Raw genomic sequence first — 23110 nt, 5'->3', positions numbered from 1 at the left:
GTAGGGAGGGGCAGGATTCTTGCAGTTTGCTTAACTGAGGAAAGCACACAGCAAACCTTAACATATTTCTGACTCACAGTTTGACGTTTGCTAGAGGTAAAGTAGCTATGCCCTTTAAAACATGTTATTTAAAAGCACATCACATGTATGAATACACACGTGTATATAATCATTGTTAGAGAGACTGGTTGCTTTATACTATTTTTTTCTATAAGGTTTAATCATTAATGAGGGGACCGCCCAGTTTACCTGTAAGTTGGCCAGATATACTGGAGGGGATGAAGTCCTGAGAGATTGTTAAGGTTCCCCACATAGGGGTGGTTTAGGAAAAAAGCACCAAGGGATTTCTGCCTGCCATACATGTGATATTGGTAACTCCTGTTAGGAACTCAGTTTGCCTGACTTTAAAAGAGGGTAAAGTAACGACTTCGATGATATCATTGATCAAAAGACAAATGGGCTGACGTGGCGGGACACATTCAGTGGTAGTTTTCTGACAGTATCCATGTATAAGGTTTAGTGGGTGGAGATAGTTTTCTGGGTGGTCGGCATCCTCTCAGCAAGCCCTGCCAGTGACCCTGAGCTGGAATGACTGCTGGGACCACCACCAGGAGGTGCTTCCTTCTGGACTTGGCTTCCCCAGGGTGGTTGAGTTTGGAATGGTACTATCAGGTTTTAGGGACAGAAAATAAATTGGCTTAAAGAACCAGAGCCACCATCGCAAGGTGTCTCCCGTGAGGTGTCCTCCCTCTTTCCCTCTGCTGTAATTCAGAGGGACGGGAGGAAATGGGAGGTTGAAGGCAATCCTAGTCATTGATTTCTGCCATTTGGGAAAGTTTGGTCTTTGGTATTTAAGCCTTAATAATATCTAAAATGGGAATAGGTTGTCCTCTGCTCCTGTTGGTCGTTGGAAGGCGTTAAAAAGTTGTCATTACTTTTCATGTCATCCTGGGAGGATGGTGACTGCAGATCTTGCTGGGGAATCTCAAGGATGCGCTTCCAGGGGCAGGGAAATAGTTTAATCAAACGCGTATGTTCTAAACACCATCGGACCCTTAGTTTGTGAAGATGGAGTGCAGGAGCAACCCACAAAGTAAAAGGTTAGAAGCTATTTGGGGCCTAGGAGAGGGACTGAAGGGAAGGGTCACCCTGGATTTGACAGGGCCAATGTGGGTGGAGACCATGGGCTTTCAAAGATACTGTGCATACCTTGAGGACCTTGGCGGTTTTTTTTTTTTTTTTTAATTGATCAATAAATAGGCTAAGTGTTCTCTCCACAGTTGAGTTTATACTGTTGGCTGAGAAAACCCCTTTTTAAGTTTTGGAAGCAGATATTAGAACTATTTCCAGCTCCACGCTTGCCATCGGGTGCTGAGGTGATAGAAATACTCCCAAGTGTTCTATCAAGAATATTCTTGACAACCCTTGTGGTAAGTATGGGAATTAAAACAAGTGTTAAGTGACCTAAGCTGGAACACAGTAAGTGTGCCATTTTGAAACACTCCATGATTTAGTTTCTGCTTTTGTTCTGATCTCTGCCTGTCAACCTTATTCCAAGTTACTCCTTCCCAGAGGCTTTCTCCTCCTTCCCAGAGGCTTTCTCACAATTAAAAATTCTTAGCTGAAGCTCAGCTATGCAAGCTGTGCACTGATTTGGTGCCTTGTGGAGAGACAGCAGGTTGTACTTCATCCACATTGATGGATTCACTGCCCAGGAAGGTGCTGTGTACAGGAAGAGAGACGGCAGGGATGGCGGTGCTCAAGGGCAGTTCTTGTTCCTGGGACAATTCGATGTTATCATGTCTGGATTTATAACTGTTCAGCTACATGACTGGAAGCCGTTTCTACTTTGAGGTGAGCTGAGGTGGAGTTGATTGTGATCCCCACTTTGTAAGGCTATGGTCCAGAAGGGAGGGTGGCAAGAAGAACATACCGGGCCTTTTTTTTTTTAAACCTTTTTTAGTTTCTCACTTTGAATGTGTTAGTATACATAAATATTAGCTCATTAGATCATTTATAAGTATGTTATATGATTATGTCATTATAAATTGTTATAAGTATGTTATAAATGTTAGATTGAGTCACAAGCAATAGCTGATATTCACCTGTTTTAATTTTCAAGTGATTTTTTTTTAAATTTTTTTTTTTAAAGATTTATTTATGCAAGCACTGGGTACAGTCAGAAGCACGGGAGGGTGAGAGAATTCACCAGAGCCAGAGCGGGGAACAGAGCAGGCAGAAGGACCGAAGTACACTGCTGAGGGGAGCAGCGGGCGGCAGGAGAGGTCTGAGCGCCATGTGGGACCCTCTGGTGGCCTGGGAGCAGCTGGGGATCGAACCGGCGCAGCAGAGGCTGCAGGCAGCTTCGCAACCCAGTGCTCAACCACTGCGCCACCAGGGAGGCCCAAAAGTGATACAGTTTAAATGCATATGCACGTGGGCCTCCCCTGGTGGCACAGCCGTTGAGCGCTGGGCTGTGACGCTGCCCACAGCCTCTGTAGCGCCGGTTCGTTCCCCGGCCACTAGGCGAGGGTCCCACAAAAATAATTAAATAATTAAATAATTAAATAATGCATATGCACGTCGTAGGGATGTCTGCCCCAAGCTTTTACTGTTTGTGCATAGGAACAAATTTTGGAGACCTCTGACCAATATATCCCTCCCTAAGTCCCTCTCCCCACCCCAGTAACTTCTTTACCCCAAGGGGATTTTAAGATTTATTTATGCATACAAGAGCTGGGGTACAGGCCAGAGGTGCGGAGGGTGAGAGGATTCACCAGACACAGTGGGGAACAGAACAGGCAGATTGACCAAAGTACACTGCTGAGGGGCGAAGCGGGCGAGTCAGGAGAGGTCTGCTGCGCCACATGGGTTGCTCCCTGTCAGGCCAGGCATCGAACTCATGCTGCAGAGGCTGCCGACAGCTTTACAGGTTGCGTCTTAACCCCTTGCGCCACCACGGAGGCCCACCAAGGAGACTTTAAAATGTTTACTTTGGGCCTCCCCGGTGGCCCAGCAGTTGAGCGCTGGGTTGCGAAGCTGCCCGCAGCCTCTGTAGCGCCGGTTCGATCCCCAGCTGCTCCTGGGCCACCGGAGGAGGGTCCCGCATGGCGCGCAGACCTTTCCTGCCGCCCGCTGCTCCCCTCAGCAGTGTACTTCGGTCCTTCTGCCTGCTCTGCTCCCTGCTCTGGCTCTGGTGAATTCTCTCACCCTCCCGTGCTTCTGACTGTACCCAGTGCTTGTATGTATAAATAAATAAATAAATAAATAAATAAATAAATAAATCTTTAAAATGTTTACTTTGAATAAATAAATGGGCAAATGGCATGCAGTCAAATGGTAATATAGTGAGTGAAGACTTAATCCTGGCTCTCAGCTACCAGTTATCCTTCCCAGAGATAGTTTCTTGTGTATCTTTCCAGATGAACTCTGTGTGTGTGTGTATGTATATGTGATATGTATATATGTGTATGTGTGTATATATGTAAGCAAAGTGTTGGCCTACATGTCTTGTGTTATAAATGTTTGATTTAGTCACAAGCAATAGCTGATATTCACCTGTTTTAATTTTCAAAAGTGATATAGTTTAAAAGCATATGCACGTTGTAGGGATGTCTGCCCCAGAAATAGAAATAGAAATAGAAATAGAAAATGGTAGCCTATTACCCACGCTGTATACCCTTGCTTTTTCCATCTAGCATAGAGTTTAGAAAGTGTTATATATACCAGCTGTCTCATCATTTGTATTGGCTACTTTATGTTCCATTGCATGTAGAGACCAACATTTATTTAACTAGTCCTCCACTGATGGCGGGAATATTGTTTTCCATCTTCTGCTGTTTCAAACAGTATGGTGGTAGCTTACATCATTTTGCAAGTATGTAAATACCTGCTGGATACATTATCCTAGGGGGGATTAGAGTCAAAGGATGTGCCTCCTGATTTCATCTTCTAGACCACTTTTTAAAACATGAATCCTTGCATTTTTTCTCCTTCTTTCCTGCTTATTCCTTTAGTTCCTGAGAATTTTTCTTGGGTAATTTATTACCCAGAACAGTTGAAATTGGAATGGTAAGCTATGGGAGGCATCACTGTGATCTGTTGTTTTCCAGAATGAACCTGAAAATGCCTTTAAAAATTCCGTGTTTTTGCCTTGGCACTTATTTTCTAGACTGTTCTCTTTAGATTCTTATTTTCAGATATTGCTTCTCTGGGCCCTGGGTTGGTGGGTGGTCTTCAGCCTTAGGCTAGCTCCCTCCCCACAAGCAGCAGTACCTGGAGGTGCCAGCAGATGGCAGGCAGGGCACTATGAGTGCCTCTTGCCTTCAGTGAGGCTCTCTCTCTGGAAAGCAGCCAGAACCCCAGCCTTTGGACCCTTCCCAGGGATCTGCCCGCACTGTAACATGCCCAACCTCACTGTGGGGTGGGTGGGTGGTGTATGATCCTTTTCCATCACCTAGTTTTGCAGGCATTACTTAAATAGGTAAGCAGTTTCAGATAACCAGCAACTGCAGTGAGATGCGCTTCAACAGGCCACACCCCATAGTGACAACGTGGGGCCTCCTCCCCTCCAGGAACTAACCGGAAGGATTTACATACAGTGATCTGGGATGGCTTGGATTTCCTTAATTGGAGGGCCCTACTTCCTGTCCCTTTTGACCAAATCTCCCACACCCTTCCCATGAACTAGGAGGTCCCCAGAGCAGGCTCTTACTCACCACTCTACTCCTCCCACTTGGCTATGGTCCAAGGAAAAAAATGAGACAGAGATTTGAGAAGCCCTAGGCAAAAGTGCTAGGGGTCCTTGGACTGCCTTCTTTGGGGGCAGATACCCCTGGGGACCGCCTGGGTCCAGGGCTCAGGCTGATGGCACCAGTTCACCTCCTCACCCCCAAGCTTCTAGATTTGTGACTAGTTGAATCTGTTTCTCTGTTGCTCACTTATTTTGTCTCTGACAGAGCCCTGGCCTGCATCTCCTTCAGGGCAAAGATGTTGCCTTTTTGTTTGTGGGGAAACAAATCTGCCTCCAGATTTGTTCCACTAGACATGGGGGCTGTGGACAGCACAGAACTTTACTGGTAGGAAGAGGGAGGAAGTGGCAGCTGCGGTGGTGAGTGGTGGCCACTTTCCAGCCTCACCATGCAGGAGATGACTACAGTTTGGGGTGTTATCAGCACTGGGATGATGCTGGGTAAGCTGCTCCCAGGAGCCCCCAAACTCCTTCTCCTAGTTTAGATTTCCAGATCTGTAGGGATTGCCAGAATTTCCTAAAGCTGGTGAAGTCAGATGGGGACAGAGTGGGCGGTGACAGCCAGTGCAGGGAATTTCATCTGTTTGGGGGGCCAGTTCATTCTCTGCCAAGGAGGCTGAGGTTTCTGTAGTCATCCTGCTCCCCACGAAAGGTTAACCTGTGTGCAAGACAGAACTTGCAAAAAAAAAAAAAAAAAAAGTCAGGGTCAGGCTCTTGCTGGTGAGAACACTAGGATGGGGTGGGGGGCCTGTGGGGGTTTAGTTGAGGGCTGGCAGGAGGCCATCCTCTGAGCTCCCAGGATCATTTCCCAACAATGCAGAAATTTGCATACTCACTGGTTTCCCCATCAACTTGTCCACTCCAGGAACCAGGAAAACAAGAGCAGTAAAGAGTCAGCAGGGCAGCCACCTGGAGTTTGCTCCCCTCTAGTGCTCAGGGGATCACAAAGTGCACCTACCACCTTCTTCTTGGGAGCCTTGTGAACCTCACTATCTTGAGAACAGACCGGAAAGTTGAGGCTTCTGGAGGGAAGGGAGTTATCCAGGGCCACTTAGCTACTTGAGCCCCTGCCTTCTTCCTCTCAGGCAGCCACCACACAACAGAAATAACCTTTTGTCAAATCTGGAGAATCATTGTGTCCCTTTTACAGGTGGGGAAAGAGACCCTGTGAGTAAAGGTGCTTCAGTGCTTGGGGCAGGAGGCAGTGGGGAGGCCTGGCAGTTAAAATCCAAGTCGTGGGAAAGAAATATCCTAGGCATTGAATTTGGCAGTCTCTGAATCTGCCCCAAAGTCCGATTGAGAAAGAGGCCTGGAGGGGAGGCTCCTGGATGGTCAGCCCAGTCAGATGGAGGCGACCTGGAAAGCTCAGGCTGACAGGCCCCTGACCTGACTCAATCCTCCCCAGAGCCCAGCCCCAGCTGGCTCCTACGATGTGGGCTATTGCCCTTGTCGGTGTCTGTTAAGGAGCCCGCGGGGCCAGACATTAGTCACAGCCAGTCCGGACCTGCTTCTCACTATACACTGCCTGGCTGTGGGGATCCCTCCTCTGCTCACCAAAGCAGAAGCAGCAAATGACTAAGGTCAGGTCTGGTCAAGGACTAAGGATGAGCCTTCGTCTGTAGACAGCTGGCTGGGGGGTTGGTGGAGGGGTGAGAGTTCTTTACTTCTCCTTCCAGGCCACCCCAGAGGCTCTTCTTTAAGTTCTGGTGTGGTGTGCAGGGAGGGAGGGCTTGGATAGTGGGGCTGCTGGGGCAGCTGCTGAGCAGGTGGGTGTGGTTGTTCCAGCAGCCATGCTGCAGGGCTGCCCGTGGGGAGGTTATAGACCTAAGAGGATTATGAGGTGTAGGACTGGAGGCACCCACACTGCCTCCATCTCAGGGGCCTGTGAACCAGTATCTGGGGCCCTTCTTCCTCTGGTTTGTGGGGCCAGGGTTCCAAATGTGAGGCCCTGCCCCCTCTGTCCTCTTCCATGGGACCTTGGGCAAGTCACTCAGCTTTGCCATGACAGTGGCTGATAATGAACTGGACAGTCTGGTATTTTAGCTTCCTGTCCCATAAAAAACAAAGGCCCATAAATAGCCTTTTAATCAGAATACAGTTCTTGATTGGAAAAAGTATAAATGAGACAATGCCATTTCCTTGTGCAGACAAAATCTGCCAGGGGGTTGGAAGCCGCAGGCAAGGAGCCTTGAGGAGCATATTAGGGGCTGGGTGAAGGAATGTTAAGCTCAGTTTACTTTGTGCGTGGACCCCTGCCCTAAGTGCAGGCTTCCAAAGGCTGAGAGAGAGAGAGAGAGAGAGAGAGAGAGAGAGAGAGAGAGAGAGAGAGAGAGAGAGAGGAGTGAGGCCTGAGAGAGAGAGAGAGGGGCGAGGCCTGACCAGATCACCAGTGCGGCATTTTCCTCAACATGCTGTAGCTGTTTTGTGGTTAAAGCAGTACCAAAAATATATATATAAGGGCTTTGCACAAACACTAAGTATAAAGTGGGTGAGATGTTTAAAGATAACGATGAAAATTATTTTTTCCAATTTCCCGGCTGATAGTTTGTGTGTGGGGTCACCTGACAACTCAGCTTTCCAGTTTAAATACTTAACATTTATGCTTCAGTTTTTCATCTGCAGAAAATAAAAAGATGTATATGGGCCCCTTCCTTCTAGGGGCAGAAGAGAATGGTGAGGTGGCCGATGGAGGTGGAGAGAGCAGCCCGAGGCCCTGTAGTGAGCACTCACGACGTGCTAGATTTTGGGGTGCACACCCAAAACATGGCTTCATGTCCTCCTTATGATACCCTGAAAGTAGGTACCGTTATTATTTCCATTCGCAGAGGAGGAAACAGATCTACAGTGGAGTCCCAGGTGAGACCTTGGGGTGGCACAGCCTGTTCTTAAGCTTGGGACCTTACCCCCGTCCTCGAGGTTGGGGTTACCCTACCACTGCCTCTCCAGGCCGCTGCCGACTCAGTGCTCCCTAGTCCACTCTGTGACTCTGGCCTAGAGCACAGCAATACTTGGGAGGAGCACCCAATGGTGTCCCCCTGCTCCCACTGCCATGAAGCTCTCCCAGAAGCCATCTTCTCAGCCAGGTGATCATAAGGCAGAAAAGGGGAACAGCCTCATCTTTCCCTCACCACCCAGTGCCACTCCTCCCCACACAGCAACCACCCAATCCAACTCCTTTCACAAGTCTGCTTCCTGACTGCCTCCTTCCCCCCCATGTGTCCAGGGCTGCCTCTTCCCCAGTTCTGGCCAAAGCCCATCCCAGGGACTGAGCACCCTGGGTGGGGCATACCTGCTGACCTTCCATGACCCAAAGGTCAGCTCAACCCCCAACTGCAGCAACAGAGACGTTCCCTTTTATTGGGGCTCACATTGTACTTTATTGTCATGTTACGGGAGGCAAGGACCTGCCGCTTAAAATATTTAACATTTACACATTACGTGGGTCCCCACCCTTGGGGAAGGGTGAGGTAACTCCAAGTACAGAGGAAGGGGGAGGAAGAGAAGTTGGGGGCCCTGGTAGGGGCAATGGCACAGTGAACAGAGTGGGACAGAGGTGGGTTATTAAGAAGCATTTTGCTTACTAACATGAAGCCTGGTGCCCCGGAGAGAGCACGGACAAGGCCTCATTGGCTTAAAGCAAGCCCTTGGAGGGCAGGCACACGGTGCCCAACTAGCCAGCCGGGGCCGGCATCCCAGGGACGGGGTGGAGGTCGGGGGCTGTGCACAGGGCCCCCAGCCCAGCCTGTGCTCCCCCTGCCTCCCTCCCTGCCCTCTGAGAGAAAGGAGGGTTTGGGGCTTCAGCCACGGACCGACGGCCGTTACCGGCAGCGTCTCCTTAAACTACAGAGATACAATGTGCATCAACAGGATGATCGCTTCTGACCACTCGGGCAGACCAGCGAGAGGCGCCCTGTGGGCCAGAAACAATCCAATAGTATCTTTAGTTTGTGGGATCCCTTCCCTACTTTAGTCCAGCCTCCAGGGTGGGCCTCAGGGCTGGCAACATGCTGCTCAATGGCCCAAAGCCTAACAACCCTCAGATCTGGAGGTGCTATCTCTGGGGGCTGCTGGGACTAGCTACCTCACTGGGGTGGCTGGGACTTGTAGGAGATGATCTCGGCCGCCAGCTGCTGGGGGTCCAGGAGCTGCGGGAAGCGCCCCATCACAGCCTCCACCAGGTGTGGGGGGAAGACACCACACAGCTTGGTGTACACGCTGGCTCGCTCCTTGGCCAGGTTCCCTGTCCCACCCCATGGGCCCCTGTCAGCCCCTGAGCCGGGCATCTGGGGCTCCTGTGGCACTGGGGTGGGTGGGGGCAGCCTGTATGGCTCAGACCAGTACTCTCGAGGTGGAAAGGCTGCAGCTGGGGGCGCATAGTCAGCAGGAACACTGAAATGACCAGCACTCACAGTCCGTCCAAAGGAGGAGTAGGCCGGAGTAGCTGGGAGCTCAGCCCTGTAGGGGCTGTAGCAAGTGTAAGGCCCCCACAGTTCCGACATTTGGTTCTCCAGGGAGCCAATGCCTGAATCCAGGCAGTCCTGGGATGTGTATGGAAGAGAGTCTAGTGTCTGTGAGAGCCAGTCTGTGTGCCCAAAGCTGCCACTGCCACTGCCACTGCCCCCACTGGGAGGGAGGCTCCTGCCTGCAGGTGCAAAGGTCTGGGTCAGACCCTCCCGCTGAGTTCCTGGGCATGCCTGGACCCCCACCTTCTTCCCATCCAGGCTGCCATGCTCAGGCTCTGTTGGCAGAGAGCCAGGAGAAGGTGACGGTCGCTGGGCACTTTTGTCCTTGCCCGGGGCCCTGGGGGGTGAGAGGAGAGCATTGGCACGGAGCTCGTCAGCCACAGAGCGCTGGGGTCGGCTTGGCCGCTCCGGGTGGAAGAATCGGCACTTGATCCCATAGGTGCATTTCCTTCCTGGAAGAGAATCGAGGAGTCTCTAAGCAGGGGAGCTTTGGAACTGGGATGGGAATAGGAAGGACTCAGGGTGAAGACCAACTGAGGCAAGAGAGGGAAGAGTAGGAGCAAGGAGACTTACCATAGGGACATGGCTGCTTCCTGTGCTCGGCAGTGAGCGGCTTCTTACGCAGGAAGTTGTCCAGGCTCGGCCCGTGACGGCCCAAGGGATCATCGGGCGGCATGAACCTGCACAGTAAGTGGGAGACATGAAGGGGGGTTTCCACATGCTGAGGAGGGGGCCGGATGACAGCCTTGTTAGGAAGAAAAGGAGGGCAACTCCTAACACTGGTGCCTGCTCAGCAGGACAGCCCTGGCTGTGGGTGGGACAGCCCAAGGGAGCTGGCAGGGCCCACCCAAGGGCCTCAGCCAAGGGCGCCTTTAGGGCAGTTCTTGCTGGGGGGTGCTCTCTGAGGCAGAGGGAGGCCAGCAACCCGATACCTGACCTTAGAGCTGCATTCCGGGCCACTGGCGGAGACTCGGTGCTGGGAACCAGAGGCGCCCGGAGCCACTGACCACATCCTGTCGCAAGCTCTCCAGATTGAAAAGTCCCTTGCCAGACCCTTAGCCTGAGCTATGTCCACCTCACCCCCAAAGCTGCTTGAAGCCAAGGCAGTGGGCCCCCGGCCCCACCCCCCAGGGTATCTCTGGGGACCCTGAGCCCCTTGGGGCCCTTCCTAGGCGGCACGCACTTGTCGTTGACGAAGGAGTACATGAGCAGCCGCTCCTCGATGAAACGCTTCCACTCTTGCCGCTCACCCTGGAGGTCGCGGTAGGTGTCATTGGAGACCACCACCCCGTCCGACTCGCAGGCCAGCTTGACGATGAAGCGGTCGTCGTAGCACACCACACGCTTGCCACCTATGCGCCGCGACGGCGTGAACACCAGGATCTTCTTCTTCTCCAGCTCCCGCAGGATGTGCTGGTCTGGGAAGCAGCAGGGGTGCGGGTCAGGGCCCAGGCCTCACCTGCAACAGCCCCTCAGGGCCTGCCTGACCTTTGGTGGCCAGGCACAGGGACTCATTCTAGGTTCATGAGCACTAGCCTTGGCTCTGCTGAGGCCACGGCCACCCCCAGCCCCTTGCCTGGGCCTTGCACGAAGAGCTGCCCAGGACACCCAAGAACAAAGGCCCGGAATCAGGCCTTCTCCTTTTCCCTCTGGACATCAGGTCTGTTCGTGACAGCTCGCCCCTTAGGGGGCTGTGAGGAATCCTGCGTAAGAAGTGTCCTGGCCCTGTCTCTTGCATAGCTAGGACAAAGATACCAGAGCCCATTAAGACTTCCACAGAAGTAAATTCTGTTTCCACTACTGAAGGTTAGGGGTTCCTGTTAAAGAATAATGATAACAACCAGCAAATACTGAGCATTAACTGTGCCAGGCACCCTGCTAAGCACTTAGTGGGTCGTACAACACAGGACTCTCTCGACAACTCTGGGGGGTTCTCAAAGCCTGGCCATGTCACAGGTGAGGATTCTGCGGCTTAGAGCAAGGTGAGCCAGGATTCCAGAACTCATGGAGTGAGCCACTAAGCTAGGTCACCAGGGACAAAGCATGTCCCACTGACAGGCTGAGGGAGGTGACCAGTACCAGGAGCCAGAGGCTGGACTAAGTGACGTTCCATGACCACTGGTCAGTGCAGGAACGAAGAGGGCAGCAAACACTGCTGGTCCCTGCTTGAGGCCTAGAATTTGTGGGTCACACCCAAAGGATCTCTTGGGCAGAGCCGGGCTCCGGGGGCAGGAGACCATGCCCCTCCAGAGCGGCCACTCACCCGTGATGGGCACGTCAGGCCTTGGCTGCTCCTTCCTCCAGGATGGCACAAACACCGTGATGTCTTTGTGGCCCCGCTCCAGGAACCAGTTCACTGCCAGCAGGATGCCCCGGCAGGAGAACACCTCCTTGTTCCCGTGACTAGGAGGGAGAAGGGTCAGGGTCAGCCCCCAAAGGTGAAGGACCTGCCATCCCCAGGTGTGGACAGGACAGAGGAGGGTCACACTCTAGGTGGCCCTGGTGCGTCTGGTGAGGCATTAGGGTTCAGCTTACTCCCCGCTGGCTGGGGGCCGAGCCTACACTCCCTGCTGGCTCCCACAGCGCCCACCAGCCTGGATGGTCAGGCCTGGGACTTTCCCTGAGTGAGGTTCTCCCGACAGTGAGGAAACGCCCAGGAATCTGGCAGCTCCCACTCCCTGTGTGGGGGAGGGTCAGGCTGCTTGCAACACACCTGGGGGTGGGGGAAAGGCCTGGGGAGACTTCTGGTTCCTGCCCCGCCTGGGGATGCTGGGACCACAGAGACTCATGCAGACTGAGTCACCACCCCCTCGCCCGGAGCAGAGCTGCAGGTGGGGCTAGGGGATGCAGCAGGGTCAGCCTACTAAAGAGAAACCAGACTGCTCGGGATTCAAGTTGGAGTAAAATTCAGTCCCGCACAAACCACAGGGGCCAGGGCCTGAGGATGAAGCCCAAGTCAGAATTCAATCTTCATGGCTCAGGGAGCAGGGCAGGCGGTGAGGGAGGGTTGAGGCTGCTTAAGAGCCTCTCAGTTTGAAAGTGAAAGGACACTGCTTTTCCTGCCAAGACTGCCAATTCCCCAAAACGCTTGTACAGCCCTGCCCTGTCCTTTCCCCGCCCCTCTGAGAGGCTGGACCAAGGCAGAAAGGCAGCCTGGAAGATAAGGGAGGGCTCTGTGAGCAAGACAGTTGGGGGGTGGGATATCCCCCTGGCCAGGTAAGTCTGATGGGCAGACCTCACCACATTCAAATGTGGCTGGATCCAGAGAGAAGCCCTGAGCAGTTGCTGGGTGGCTCTGGCTCAGTTTCTCTATCTTAAAAATGGGCCCAGCCATCTGCAACCTCCAAGGAGTGCCCAAATTAGCAGGGCGACTTTCTGGTTTGCTGGAGGCCAAAAGACAGTCCAACAAAGTGGAGGCTGCAGCTGGTACGTGGAAGGGTGGGGAGTTGGGGCTCCCACGTAAGACTGGGTGTCACAGAAGGGGTTAGGGACTGGGAGGGCCCAGCTGGTGCTCCCTCCCTGATAGCCCCTGCCCTTCACTGCCTCCTCAGTGAACAACTCAGACTCATATCTGGCAAATAAGACAGTATAAAAAGTTACGCAAAAGAGGCAAGTCCATGGCAGACCACATCCTGTAGGTGGCTTTAATGGGGGGGGGGGGAGGGTGATAGCTGGAGCCCCAAGAGAAGGTAGAAAGGGAGGTAGGGCAGCTGGGGGGCATGGAAGCTGTCTGAGGGTGAGGCTGGAGCTCCTGGGTCTGAAGGTCTCTGTAAGTTGGAGGAGAGGCAAAGTCCAGCCTGAAGGCAGTGCTCATCCCCACCAGGTGGGGCCTCCCTGCCATCTCCAGTCTGGTTTACGACAACGTTAACATGGACTGAGAGCTGGGTAAGTGCAGAGCACTGAATCATCAGCAAACTTATGAGGATGGTACCACAAGTAAAAACCCTTTCCTCTCTTTTCAGATGACAGCTCTGTGATCCCCCAAGGGCAACTTAGTTGCCATCATCACCCAGCAGTGATGGAGGAATAAGATGCAAACCTAGAGCTCTGCTCTTACCCACTGTGGGGTGGATGCTCAGACAGGTACAGAGACAGGTGCCAACCCTGGCAGTGGGGATAGAGTGGGGGTTGGTGGGTACCAGCTCCTTCTGGAGGCTGGAGGCATTGCACACCACCTTGTTCATTCTTTCAAGGCTGGTAAAGAGAGGGAAATCAATGCTCTGTGATCTGCCCAAGGAGCCCTGGCTAGTGGGAAAAAAATCAGTCTGAACCCACAGCTGGGTCACTGGATTGCCTTCTTGTCCCTAAGAAGACCTGAAGTTTACTTAGGAGAAAAAAGCTCTCAGACTTGAGTTTAAACAAAGCCATGAGGGTTGAGAGAGAGAGGCAGGCTGGGAACAGAAGAAATGATACATCTGACAAGCTCTTGCTCCTCCTTCAAGAACCAAGTGAGGTATCACTGCTTCCAAGAAGCCTTCCCTGATTTGGCAGGATGGGTCAAGTGCCTGGTCTGTCTTCACAATGCCCATCACATCACTCCTTTCCCTGGATCTTCTCTGTCTCCCCAAGACTGTGGGGTATAGTTATCTCTGGCTTGGCTCCTCATCTCAGGTGCACAGTCTGCACATGCATCCACCTGCTTCCTCCTGTACACACATACGTGTGTGCATATGTCCCATCCTAGGGCAGCATAGTCACGTGCCATTTTATGATGTTTTGGTCAATGATGGCTACACCAAAGGCTGGTGTAGTGGGCTGTACCAGTCTGGCTGTAATTACACTCCATGTAGTTTGCACTGTGAAAAAATTGCCTAATGATGTATTTCTCAGAATATATCTCCTATCCCCATTGTTAAGGAACACATGACTGTATATCACCTTTGCACTGTGAAAACCTCTGCCTGGGACAAGTCTGTGCTCAACCACCCTGGCCCCGAATGTTCCCAAGGCAGGTTCTCTGAGCCTCACTCTAGGCAGAAGAGAACACATGTTCTAGTCTCTCAAGCTGAGCCCAACTATTGTCCCCCCAGGCTGGGGGTGACTCCCTATAGCTAACTTTAGTCTTTCACCGCAGTGGAGGAAACTCTGCTGGCACAGGAAAACCAGACATGTTTGCACCCCCACCGCAGTCCTGTTTGCTGTTTGCTCCAGGTTGGGGTCCCCCAGCGGGGAGAACAAGACATTGGTAAGATAGAAAACTCAGGCTCAGCTGTTCCCACCTAGGACAGAGAGCAGGGCCTGGCCAGCCTACCCAGGTGAAAAGATCTGCCCAGGCTGGGCCTAGCTAGTGGGGAAAAATTCCCTTAGAAGGAAACAGAGGTGAATTTCCCCACGATTTGCATATGGTGGGGGCTGGCCCTCCTGCCCTTGTCGGGGGGAGGGGCGGCAGCACAGGAACCCAGCAGCAGCTGAGACAGGAAGTTTGAGACTGGAATTCCCCTCCTGCTACTGCCCCAACTTTGAAACCCCCTTGGCTCTGAGTGCACCGCTCCTCCAGTCACCCTCCTCCACCACCTTCCCCTCCTCCCACAAAGGCCCCTCCTCCATGGGCCAGGATACAAACACACACAGCACATGGTTGCCCCAGGAAGGAGTCACAGGCCCATCCCGGCTCCTTGCCCAGTACACATCCACAACTAGGGCCGGAGAGGGGCCCCTAATTCTCGAAGCACACAGCAACAGCTGCTGTAGGCATGTGGGCATCGGTTTTCCTCAACCTCTCACCCAGCCTCAGCCCATTTCAGAGACAAGAAAAATGACCCAAAGGTGGCTGGAGGCGGCTCACGGGCACACCTGCTGAGCTGGACCAGGACCAGCCAGACAGCTGACTTGGCCAGCTCAGCAGGGAGAGGGAGGGGACCAAAAGCAAAAAGGCTTCAGGGAGCCCACCTGGGAGATCCCTCAAGGCAGCTGGGTAAAGATCCCTCCCTGCGCCCCACCCCGTCTCTGGGGTCTCCCCATCCACACCCACAGCAACTTTTCCTTGTGAATGATCCACCCAAAACCTGACTCACCACCTGGCTTGGAGGGAATGGAAGAAAGCAGGGCCAGAGGGTGGGGCCCCCAGGTCAGCTACCCTTGACCCCACTCCACCCCATGAGAGTCTGCATAGGGGGTTTACTGGGGCTGAGTCCTAGCTCTGATCTGGGGGCCTCTAGAGCCCACTTCAGTTCAGGTGGTGCCAGCTGAACGGGGGTGGGGGGGGGGGAACTAAGTCACACCTCACCTGAAGTCAAAGCATAAGGCCACCTGCCCACACTCCCCCACCAATCTTCGAGGTCACTCTTGGTCACAGCTACAAAGGTCTGGGACACAAGGCCTCAGAAGCCCCAGACCTGAATAACAACTAGTACTACTACTACTGTTTACTGAGCACTGGTTTCTTTCAGGTTCTGGGCTTTCGCTTCTCAAACCACCATCTGAGGGGCGTTGTCAAGTGTTACAGATGCAGAAAGAAGGCTCAGAGAAGCCAAGTGACTGGCTCCTATAGGAGCTGAAGTCCAATCCCTCACCCTTGGCCAGGAGAGGAGCTGGCTGTGAGAATACTGGCCTTCAAGGAGAGATGAGGAGCTGAGGTGAGTGTTGGAGACAGAGGGACTGGAGCTGAATCCCTACTCTATCACGGCCGTGGTTCTCACCCCTAAAATAGTTTGTTAAAACCACCAAGCGACGAGGGTTATGGAAGCCTCCTGGCGAACACTAGGACCTTTGCTCTAGAACAGTCTGTGACAACAGGTCAAACATCTTCCAGACGTGCAGACACATGGCCACTGTGCCCAATAACTGAGCACAGCCGTGGCCACACAAGTGACAGGTACCTCATGGCGACGTTGCTCCCGTCGATGACCACGGGTCTCAGATCGCTGCCTTTCTTGTCTTCCTCTGGGGGCGAGGGCTCCAGGGTGGGAGCCTTGGGGGTGCCCCCACCCCGAGGAACCAGGGGGAGCTGAGGGCAGGGGTCCGGTGAGGCCTGGCGCTCGCGCTCAGTCGCTGACCCATGTTTCACTAGCTCGCCCAGCACTGTGTTGGTGTCCGCCTGGACCCCCAGCTTCTGCAGGACGCTGTGGATCTCAGCAGATGAGTAGCCCAGCTTCCGGAAGAAGTCCACCTTCATCTGCAGCTCTGTTGCAGAGGCCTCGTCAGGGGTGGGCTCCTGGGCTGGCCTGGGAGTGCCCTGGCAGCTGTGGCTGTCTTCAAGTGCCCACAGACTCATGGTAGGGCTGGCTTCCAGGTGGGCCTCACTCACAGCTCAGACTCAAAGGCACCTGTCACCACTCCTGTAGGACAAGCACAGAGTTACGGATGGGAAATGACACTTCCCCACCCCAGTCGAGTCTGGACTCCGCCCAACAGGATGAGGCAACGCTGGCTGGTGGCAAGAAGCAAAGCCATTTCACGTGTTTCGTCCTCTCAAAAAACTCCCAGCTAGCGATCACCATTCCCATTATATAAAAGATGAAACAGCCTCAGACATTATTAAGAACTTGCTCAAGCTCATCCAGCTGATAACTGGTGGCGCAAGGATTTGAACTTGGGCACTCTGACTCCACCTCCCACCCCACCCCTGGCCCCACGCAACCCCTTGAGACCCAGAACTCCTGGCAGGCCCGGGAGGACGTGGCCGCGCCCCCACGGCCGCGGGGCGGGGCTCTCACATGGAAACCCGGCGCTGGAAGTGCGCTGAGGGGGCGCCGGGGGCTTCCCCGCGGAGGCCAGGCCGTCTTGGGCTCGCAGTCCCGGCCCAGGAGTCGCAGGGCCCGCGGCCAGACTCCGGGACCGCGGGACGGGAAGTCTGCGAGGCCACCCATCGGCAAGAAAAGTTCTGGGAAACTCTGGGCGCCCGCCGGACGCCGGGACGCGGGGTAGTCCCGGCCCGAGCCCCGCGCTCCCCGGCGCGCTCTCCCGGCCCCGATCCCCCTTCCTCAGGCTCCCCCAACTTGGGCTAAGTTAGAGGCGGGGCAGGGGGCCGGCTAGGCCGGAGGGGACCGGCCCCAGGTCCCTTCTCCTCCGGAGGGTCCCGGCAGGAGCCCTCCCCGCCCTTCCGCCGCGCGCCCCGAGTGCCCGGCCCCACCCCGCCGCGCGCGCCTCACCCCGCCGTGCGCCAGCCGCGGCCGGCGGCGTCTCCATGGGGCCGAGTTCCGCGCGCCGGGCCGCCTGCGTCTTTATACGACCCGGGGGGCGGGGGGCGGGCAGGTGGCGCGGAAGCCGGCCCCGGCCGCGGGGGGCGGAGCGGCCCCCGCCCCTTCCTGCTCCGCCCCCGCCCGCCCCGCCCCCGCCCCGCCCCCGCCCCGCCCCCGCAGCCCCGCCCCGCCCCCGCAGCCCCGCGCGGGCGGCCCGGACCCGGCAGGGGGCGCGGGGACGCAGCCGGCCCGTGGGCCGCGGGGCCTCGGAGGCCCGCCCCCGAGGGCAGGAGTGCGCGGCCCGCGGGCGGAAGGGGGCGCGGGCAGAGCCGGGGGCGCCCGCGTGGGCAGAGCCGACCCGGCGCGGGCACTGCCGCGGAGCGGAGCCCGGGGAACCTTTGGCGAGTGCGCCCCGGCTGACTCAGGTCCAGGCAGGCGCGCCCCGGCTGAATCAGGCGCGCAGAGCTGGGGCCGCACGCCGTTGGAGGCAGGGTCATGGCCACACAGGCCGGCACCGGACAGGCGCCTCAGGATTGAGACAGGAGCGCGCAAGCGGCTCACCGAGACCAAGCAGTGGGCAGAGGTGTGGCGGCCCCCGGGCCGCGTCCGCTGTTCTGGAATAAGCTCCTCATCGGGATAGACAGGCAGGTCCAAACAGCAGGTTCCGAATGAGCCAGGTGGTGAACTGGGCAGTAGAGGGCGGTGGACACCCCCCACCCCATCATTCGAGTGCTCACTGAACACTGTTACTCAGGCACTGGACTCCTGCCGACCACCCCTGCCGACCCCCGCCGCTCGAGGCCGCACCCACCCCTCCAGGAGGATGCTTTTAGGTTCCCAGGTCAGCCAGTCATGATCCCTCAGGTGGAGGTGAGACTCTTCTGGGGGTGGAGCCTGGCACCTGTTCTCAAGTGTGTATGTGTGTGTGTGTGTGTGTGTGTGTGTGCGCGCGCGCGCAAAGGGAACACACAACCCACAAGTTAATCAGCTCACTATGCAGATGGGGGAAACTGAGGCCCAGGAAGCCAGAGCCCTGAAAACTAAGTGTTTCCTGTGGAGCATGTCCTTCACCTTGTCTTAGGCCAGCGAGGTAGGTGTTAGTGGTATAGCCCGCAATTGTTTATGGTAAAAGACACCATATTCAGGTATCTGTCACCTAACTTAAAAAATAGGTCCAGCGTGAAGCTTCTGGGGCTGGGAGGGAGGGATGAGGGAGAAAGGGGTTAAAGGGTGTAAGAGATGGTGGTGGGGAAAATAAAAACAGGCCAGTGTGTATATTTAAAGCCCTCCAGCTTTACAGCTTCGTCGCCTTAGCCTGAAGAACGAGTGGCCTGAATTTGGGTCTAATTGTGTACATCATATCTTTGATTTTTTTTGGGGGGAGAGGTAGTTATCACCTTTGTATGAATCTCTAAATAATATATTGTGTAGTTTAGTTTAAAAATGTTTTATGTACATTATCTTTTAACATCCACATCTATTGTCTGTGTCCCTATAATGGTATTTTACTACCATTTGAGGAATTTCATGCTAATGATTTATCCATTCTCCTGTTGTTGGATGTTGTGTCTAGGATCTTTTTCTGTTACAAAGAGTGTGCTTTGGGTATTCTTGTACATGTCTTTTTTTTTTTAAAGACTTATTTATTTATGCAAACAAGAGCTGGGGTACAGGCCAGAGATCCCGGGGGGGTGAGAGGACCCACCAGGGACAGAGTGGGGAACAGAACAGGCAGACTGACTGAAATACACTGTTGAGGGCAGCAGCGGGCGAGACAGGAGAGGTCTGCTGCACCATGTGGGTTGCTCTCTGGCCGGCCGGGGATTGAATGCGTGTTGCAGAGGCTGTGAATTGCTTCATAGTGCGGTGTTTAACTCCTTGCACCACCAGGGAGGTCCCTCTTGTTCGTGTCTTAATGCAGTTGGAGAGTTGAGGAAATTTACCCTCAGAGATGCAGAAAGGTGAAATCCCTCACCCAGGGTCAAGGAGCTGGTGGAACTGGAATTCACACAGATCTCCCTAAGGTAGACCAACTCCACACTGACATCTGCTTGTTCTGTGGGAGGCCACAGACAACCCCCGGAGCCAGCTAGTTCCTATTTTGTTGCCTGGTCATTTTTGAAGACCCAAAATTGTCCCTCCTCCATGGGGCCCTACCCCCAGGCCCAGCAATCCCAGAGGCCGGCTGGCTAAGGAGAGAGGGATAAACAAGGCCTGCCAGTGCCACTCACATGCCCACTCCACTCCTGCTGAGCTCTGTATGCTGCTCCCCTGCTCTTCACAACAAGCCCTTTATAGGCGAGAGAAGCTTGGCGACGGCAGGCATTTACTCATTGTAGTAACTACCTCTAAGACAGTAAAAATATTAAGTAACAAGTCCAGGTTAATAATCATCATGATGATAAGTCAACCACAGCGATATAATGCTTCTAGTTTATGGCGTACCCACTAGGCGGCAGGCACTGTGCCAGCTCCTTGCAGACACTTCCAGACACTTCCAGGCCTTTGCATCTGCTTCTTCCTTGGCCCGGGAGCGCCCTCCCCTCCTTCCCTCCAGACAGCTGCCCAGCCAATTCCATTCATCTCTCAGATGATGTCACCTCCTCTGTGAGGCCTGCCTAGACTCCTTGGATGCTGAGTTGCTTCCTACATTGCCCTGTCTGTGTCCCTAAGAGCTGGGTTATACTTCCTGCCTGGAACCTCTCCTGGGGCCAGAACGGGCTGGGACTCTGCCAGTGCTCCAGGCCCATTGCTGCCCAGTCCTGGTGATGATTCACAGCTCCGTGCCGTGCCCTCCCTGAGTGAGCCGCAGTCTCACTGCTTTCCGGCTTGTGAAGGAGACTCTTTCCCCAGACGCTGATTCTCCAAAGAATCCAGGGCTGCTCTGGGGAACCCCTGCTCCGTGTACAGCTGGATTTGACAAACCTTGGCCCCACTCCCAGGAACCCTTTGGATCTAATGGTGCCCAGTCACGCTCTCCCCCCTGCCTCTTGCCCATTTATCTGGCAGCTGGGCGTGTCACCTTCCTTCCTGGAGCCTGCCTGCTCTCCTGCCACCTGCCTGTGCCTGGCCAGCCTGGGTGAGGTTGGCAGAGTGGCAGGATAGGGCGCCCTCAGGGTGGGAGCAGGGGAAGGCTGGACAAACAGGGTTCCAGGGATTACCTTGGCTTTAAGTTTCTCCTTTGGGCAACTCAGGCTGTGGAGGACACGGGAGCTAGGTCACCACCGAGGAGGGTGAGTGGACTGCCCGGAAGACTTAGCAGAGAGGCTACAGCGGCCAAGTTCAACAAGGTCTCCTAGAAGTAGAGAAAGAGTCAGGTTCCTTCCATGTTTTGAGGTTCCTGGTATCTTAAAAAAAAAAAAAAAGAAAGGGCTATCATGATAGTTCTCCCGTACAAATATTGAGGTATGTTTTAAATAATAGTTGAAGAAATTAATTCTTTTCATCGTGTATTCAAATGCAGGGCAATATATTTGGACTATTGACAGGATAACTGGAGGATTTGTTTTAAAAATATTGTATTTCCTTAGCAAATTGTCAGATTCTAGGGCTGGGGCAGGGAAAACGGGGGGGGGCTGGAGCATCTTGTGGTGTCAGGGTTATGAAGTGCACCAAACCAAAAGGATAGGGGTGTATCAGAGGGAACCAGGAGCCAAAGCATGCCAGTGACCAAAGCTACAACAATAGAGCAATAAAACAAAGAAGGAAGTATTAGATAGTAATCCACATGCTAACATTCATATCCATGAGTACATACTGGTAGAAATAAATTATTAAAAAATTGATTTATTTATGTATTGAATAAATAACTGCAGGAGGAGAGACAGATCCTTACTAAAGAATTCCAAGTAGTGTGTATTTATTCTCCTCCCTCCAGGGTGGAGCTGAATTATCTCCTCCTCTTCCCTTGAATGTGCCCTGGATTTAGGGCTGGCTTCTAAATAATAGAGTAGGGGAAGGGAGAACTGTGATTTCATGGTGGAGAAACCTGGCAGATACCAGCTTGACCAGATGATCAGGGTTAATTTACATCCCCAGGAGTGAGTCAAGTGGATATCATGTACCCCCGATGTTACGTGAGGCGAAGGGCACTTCATGTCTGTGGTTTTCTCCCCCCAAATCCACAGTCCCAGAGACAAACATGAGGCTAACCAAAATTGAGGAAAATTCTACAAAATACCTGACCAGCACTTCACAAAACTGAGAACTGCCTCATGCCGCGTGGCAAGACAGATGCCACCCCAGGCCAGAGGACACTAGGAGACAGGCCAATTAGATGAGGAGTGCATTCGTGAAAATGCATTCGTGGAAAAGCTGGTAAATGCAAATCAGGTCTGGACCTTAGCTAACAGAGCTGTACCAACATTGGTGTTTTTAGTCTTGACAAATGCCCCATGGTGGTGTAAGGGAAAAGTGAAACCAGGAGATTCTGGTATGTGGGAGTTTTTTGTGCAATCTTTGAAACTCTTCTGTAAATCTAAAGTTAAATTAAAAAATATATGCCTCATAGGTGGTATGTTCACTACAGAACCACTGTGTTTGTTCAGTTCTTTTTTTTTTTTTTAAATATTTATTTATACAAGAACCGGGGTACAGGCCAGACGCGTGGGAGAGTGAGAGGACTCACCAGAGACAGAGTGGGGAACAGAACAGGTGGATTGACTGAAATACACTGCTGAGGGGAGCAGCAGGCGAGACAGGAGAGGTCCACTCCGCCATGTGGGTTGCTCCACAGCCAACGGGGATTGAACCGGCGCTGCAGAGGCTGCGGACAGCTTCACACAGCTGCGCTCAACCGCCTGCGCCACCAGGGAGGCCCTGTTCAGTTCTATTGCTGAATTCCGTGTCTGAGTATAATCCCATGTGGAGATTGTGTCTGAAGTCTCAACTCGGGGCCTCGTTGTCTATGGGGCGCTGGTCAGCTGGCTCTCCCGACTCCCTCCTTCCCATTGCCTTTGCCCTGCTCCCCCTGCTCCCTCTTTTGTGAACGTTGAATGATCACTTTCTGGACTGTTAGGGCTGGAAAGCCCCATAGAGACTGATTAACCCGAAACCTTTGTTTCGCAGATGAAGAGATGGAGAGAGTGAGGGACTTGCCTCTGACTACACAGTAGGTTACCTCAGGCAAAGTGAGCCTGGGATAGCCAGGCTTTCCTCCTCCTGGCCCCAACGCCCACCGACTCAGGCAGGTGCTCCGAAGCGCTGGTAACTTACTTGAGGGCCAATAAAGGCAAAGCCTGATTCAAAGAAAGGGTAGAGCCTCAGGTGTCTGGGAGAGGACAGTTACAGGGGAAGTTCTCCCTTTGACCTCACTGTGCACTCCCTTACCCAGTGAGTCCCACTTGGTTTTGCAGATCCAGGAAGAGGTAGAGTCTGAAAGTTGGAAAAAGATTGAGTCTGCGTCACCCCCACTGTCCTAACCCAAAGCTACTGCAGTAACAGGGCCAGAATTCTGTAAAGCCCTAAGGGTGTGCAGAAGGACTGGGTCCCCAGATTTGAGGCTGAACTCTCCCAAATCTCTACTGGGGTCCAAAACTTTGCTGATATCCTCAAAGCTGCTGGAGAAGCCACTGGCCTTAACCCTCACATGGAGGGTATGTGCTGGGCTGAGGTGGCCCGGCTGCTGAGTGTTCTGTGGTAGATACTCATCCCTTTTGCCTGGGCCCCCCCACTCCCCTCACTGTCTTCCCACATGGAACTGTAATATTCTGGGGCACCTCACTGTGGCTTTTTGAAGACAGATGCCTGGGACAGATGTTGGTAAATGCTTGTGAATC

General features: G+C 53.7%; 1 protein-coding gene across 1 annotated transcript; it reads right to left on the bottom strand.

The window, feature by feature from the left end:
* Positions 1-8801: 8801 nt before the first annotated feature.
* Positions 8802-16426, bottom strand: ZC3H12A (zinc finger CCCH-type containing 12A; the record flags this gene model as incomplete). Its single annotated transcript, XM_084242271.1, is given in 6 exon segments — positions 8802-8843; positions 8845-9665; positions 9787-9893; positions 10397-10631; positions 11477-11616; positions 16032-16426. Coding segments are annotated over 6 exon segments (1740 nt in total).
* Positions 16427-23110: the final 6684 nt, after the last annotated feature.

The sequence above is a fragment of the Talpa europaea genome, assembly GCF_964194135.1.
Source record: "Talpa europaea genome assembly, chromosome: 9".
Taxonomy (NCBI): domain Eukaryota; kingdom Metazoa; phylum Chordata; class Mammalia; order Eulipotyphla; family Talpidae; genus Talpa; species Talpa europaea.
The sequence above is the reverse complement of the archived record's forward strand: the minus strand, read 5'-3'. Positions and strand labels throughout refer to the sequence as shown.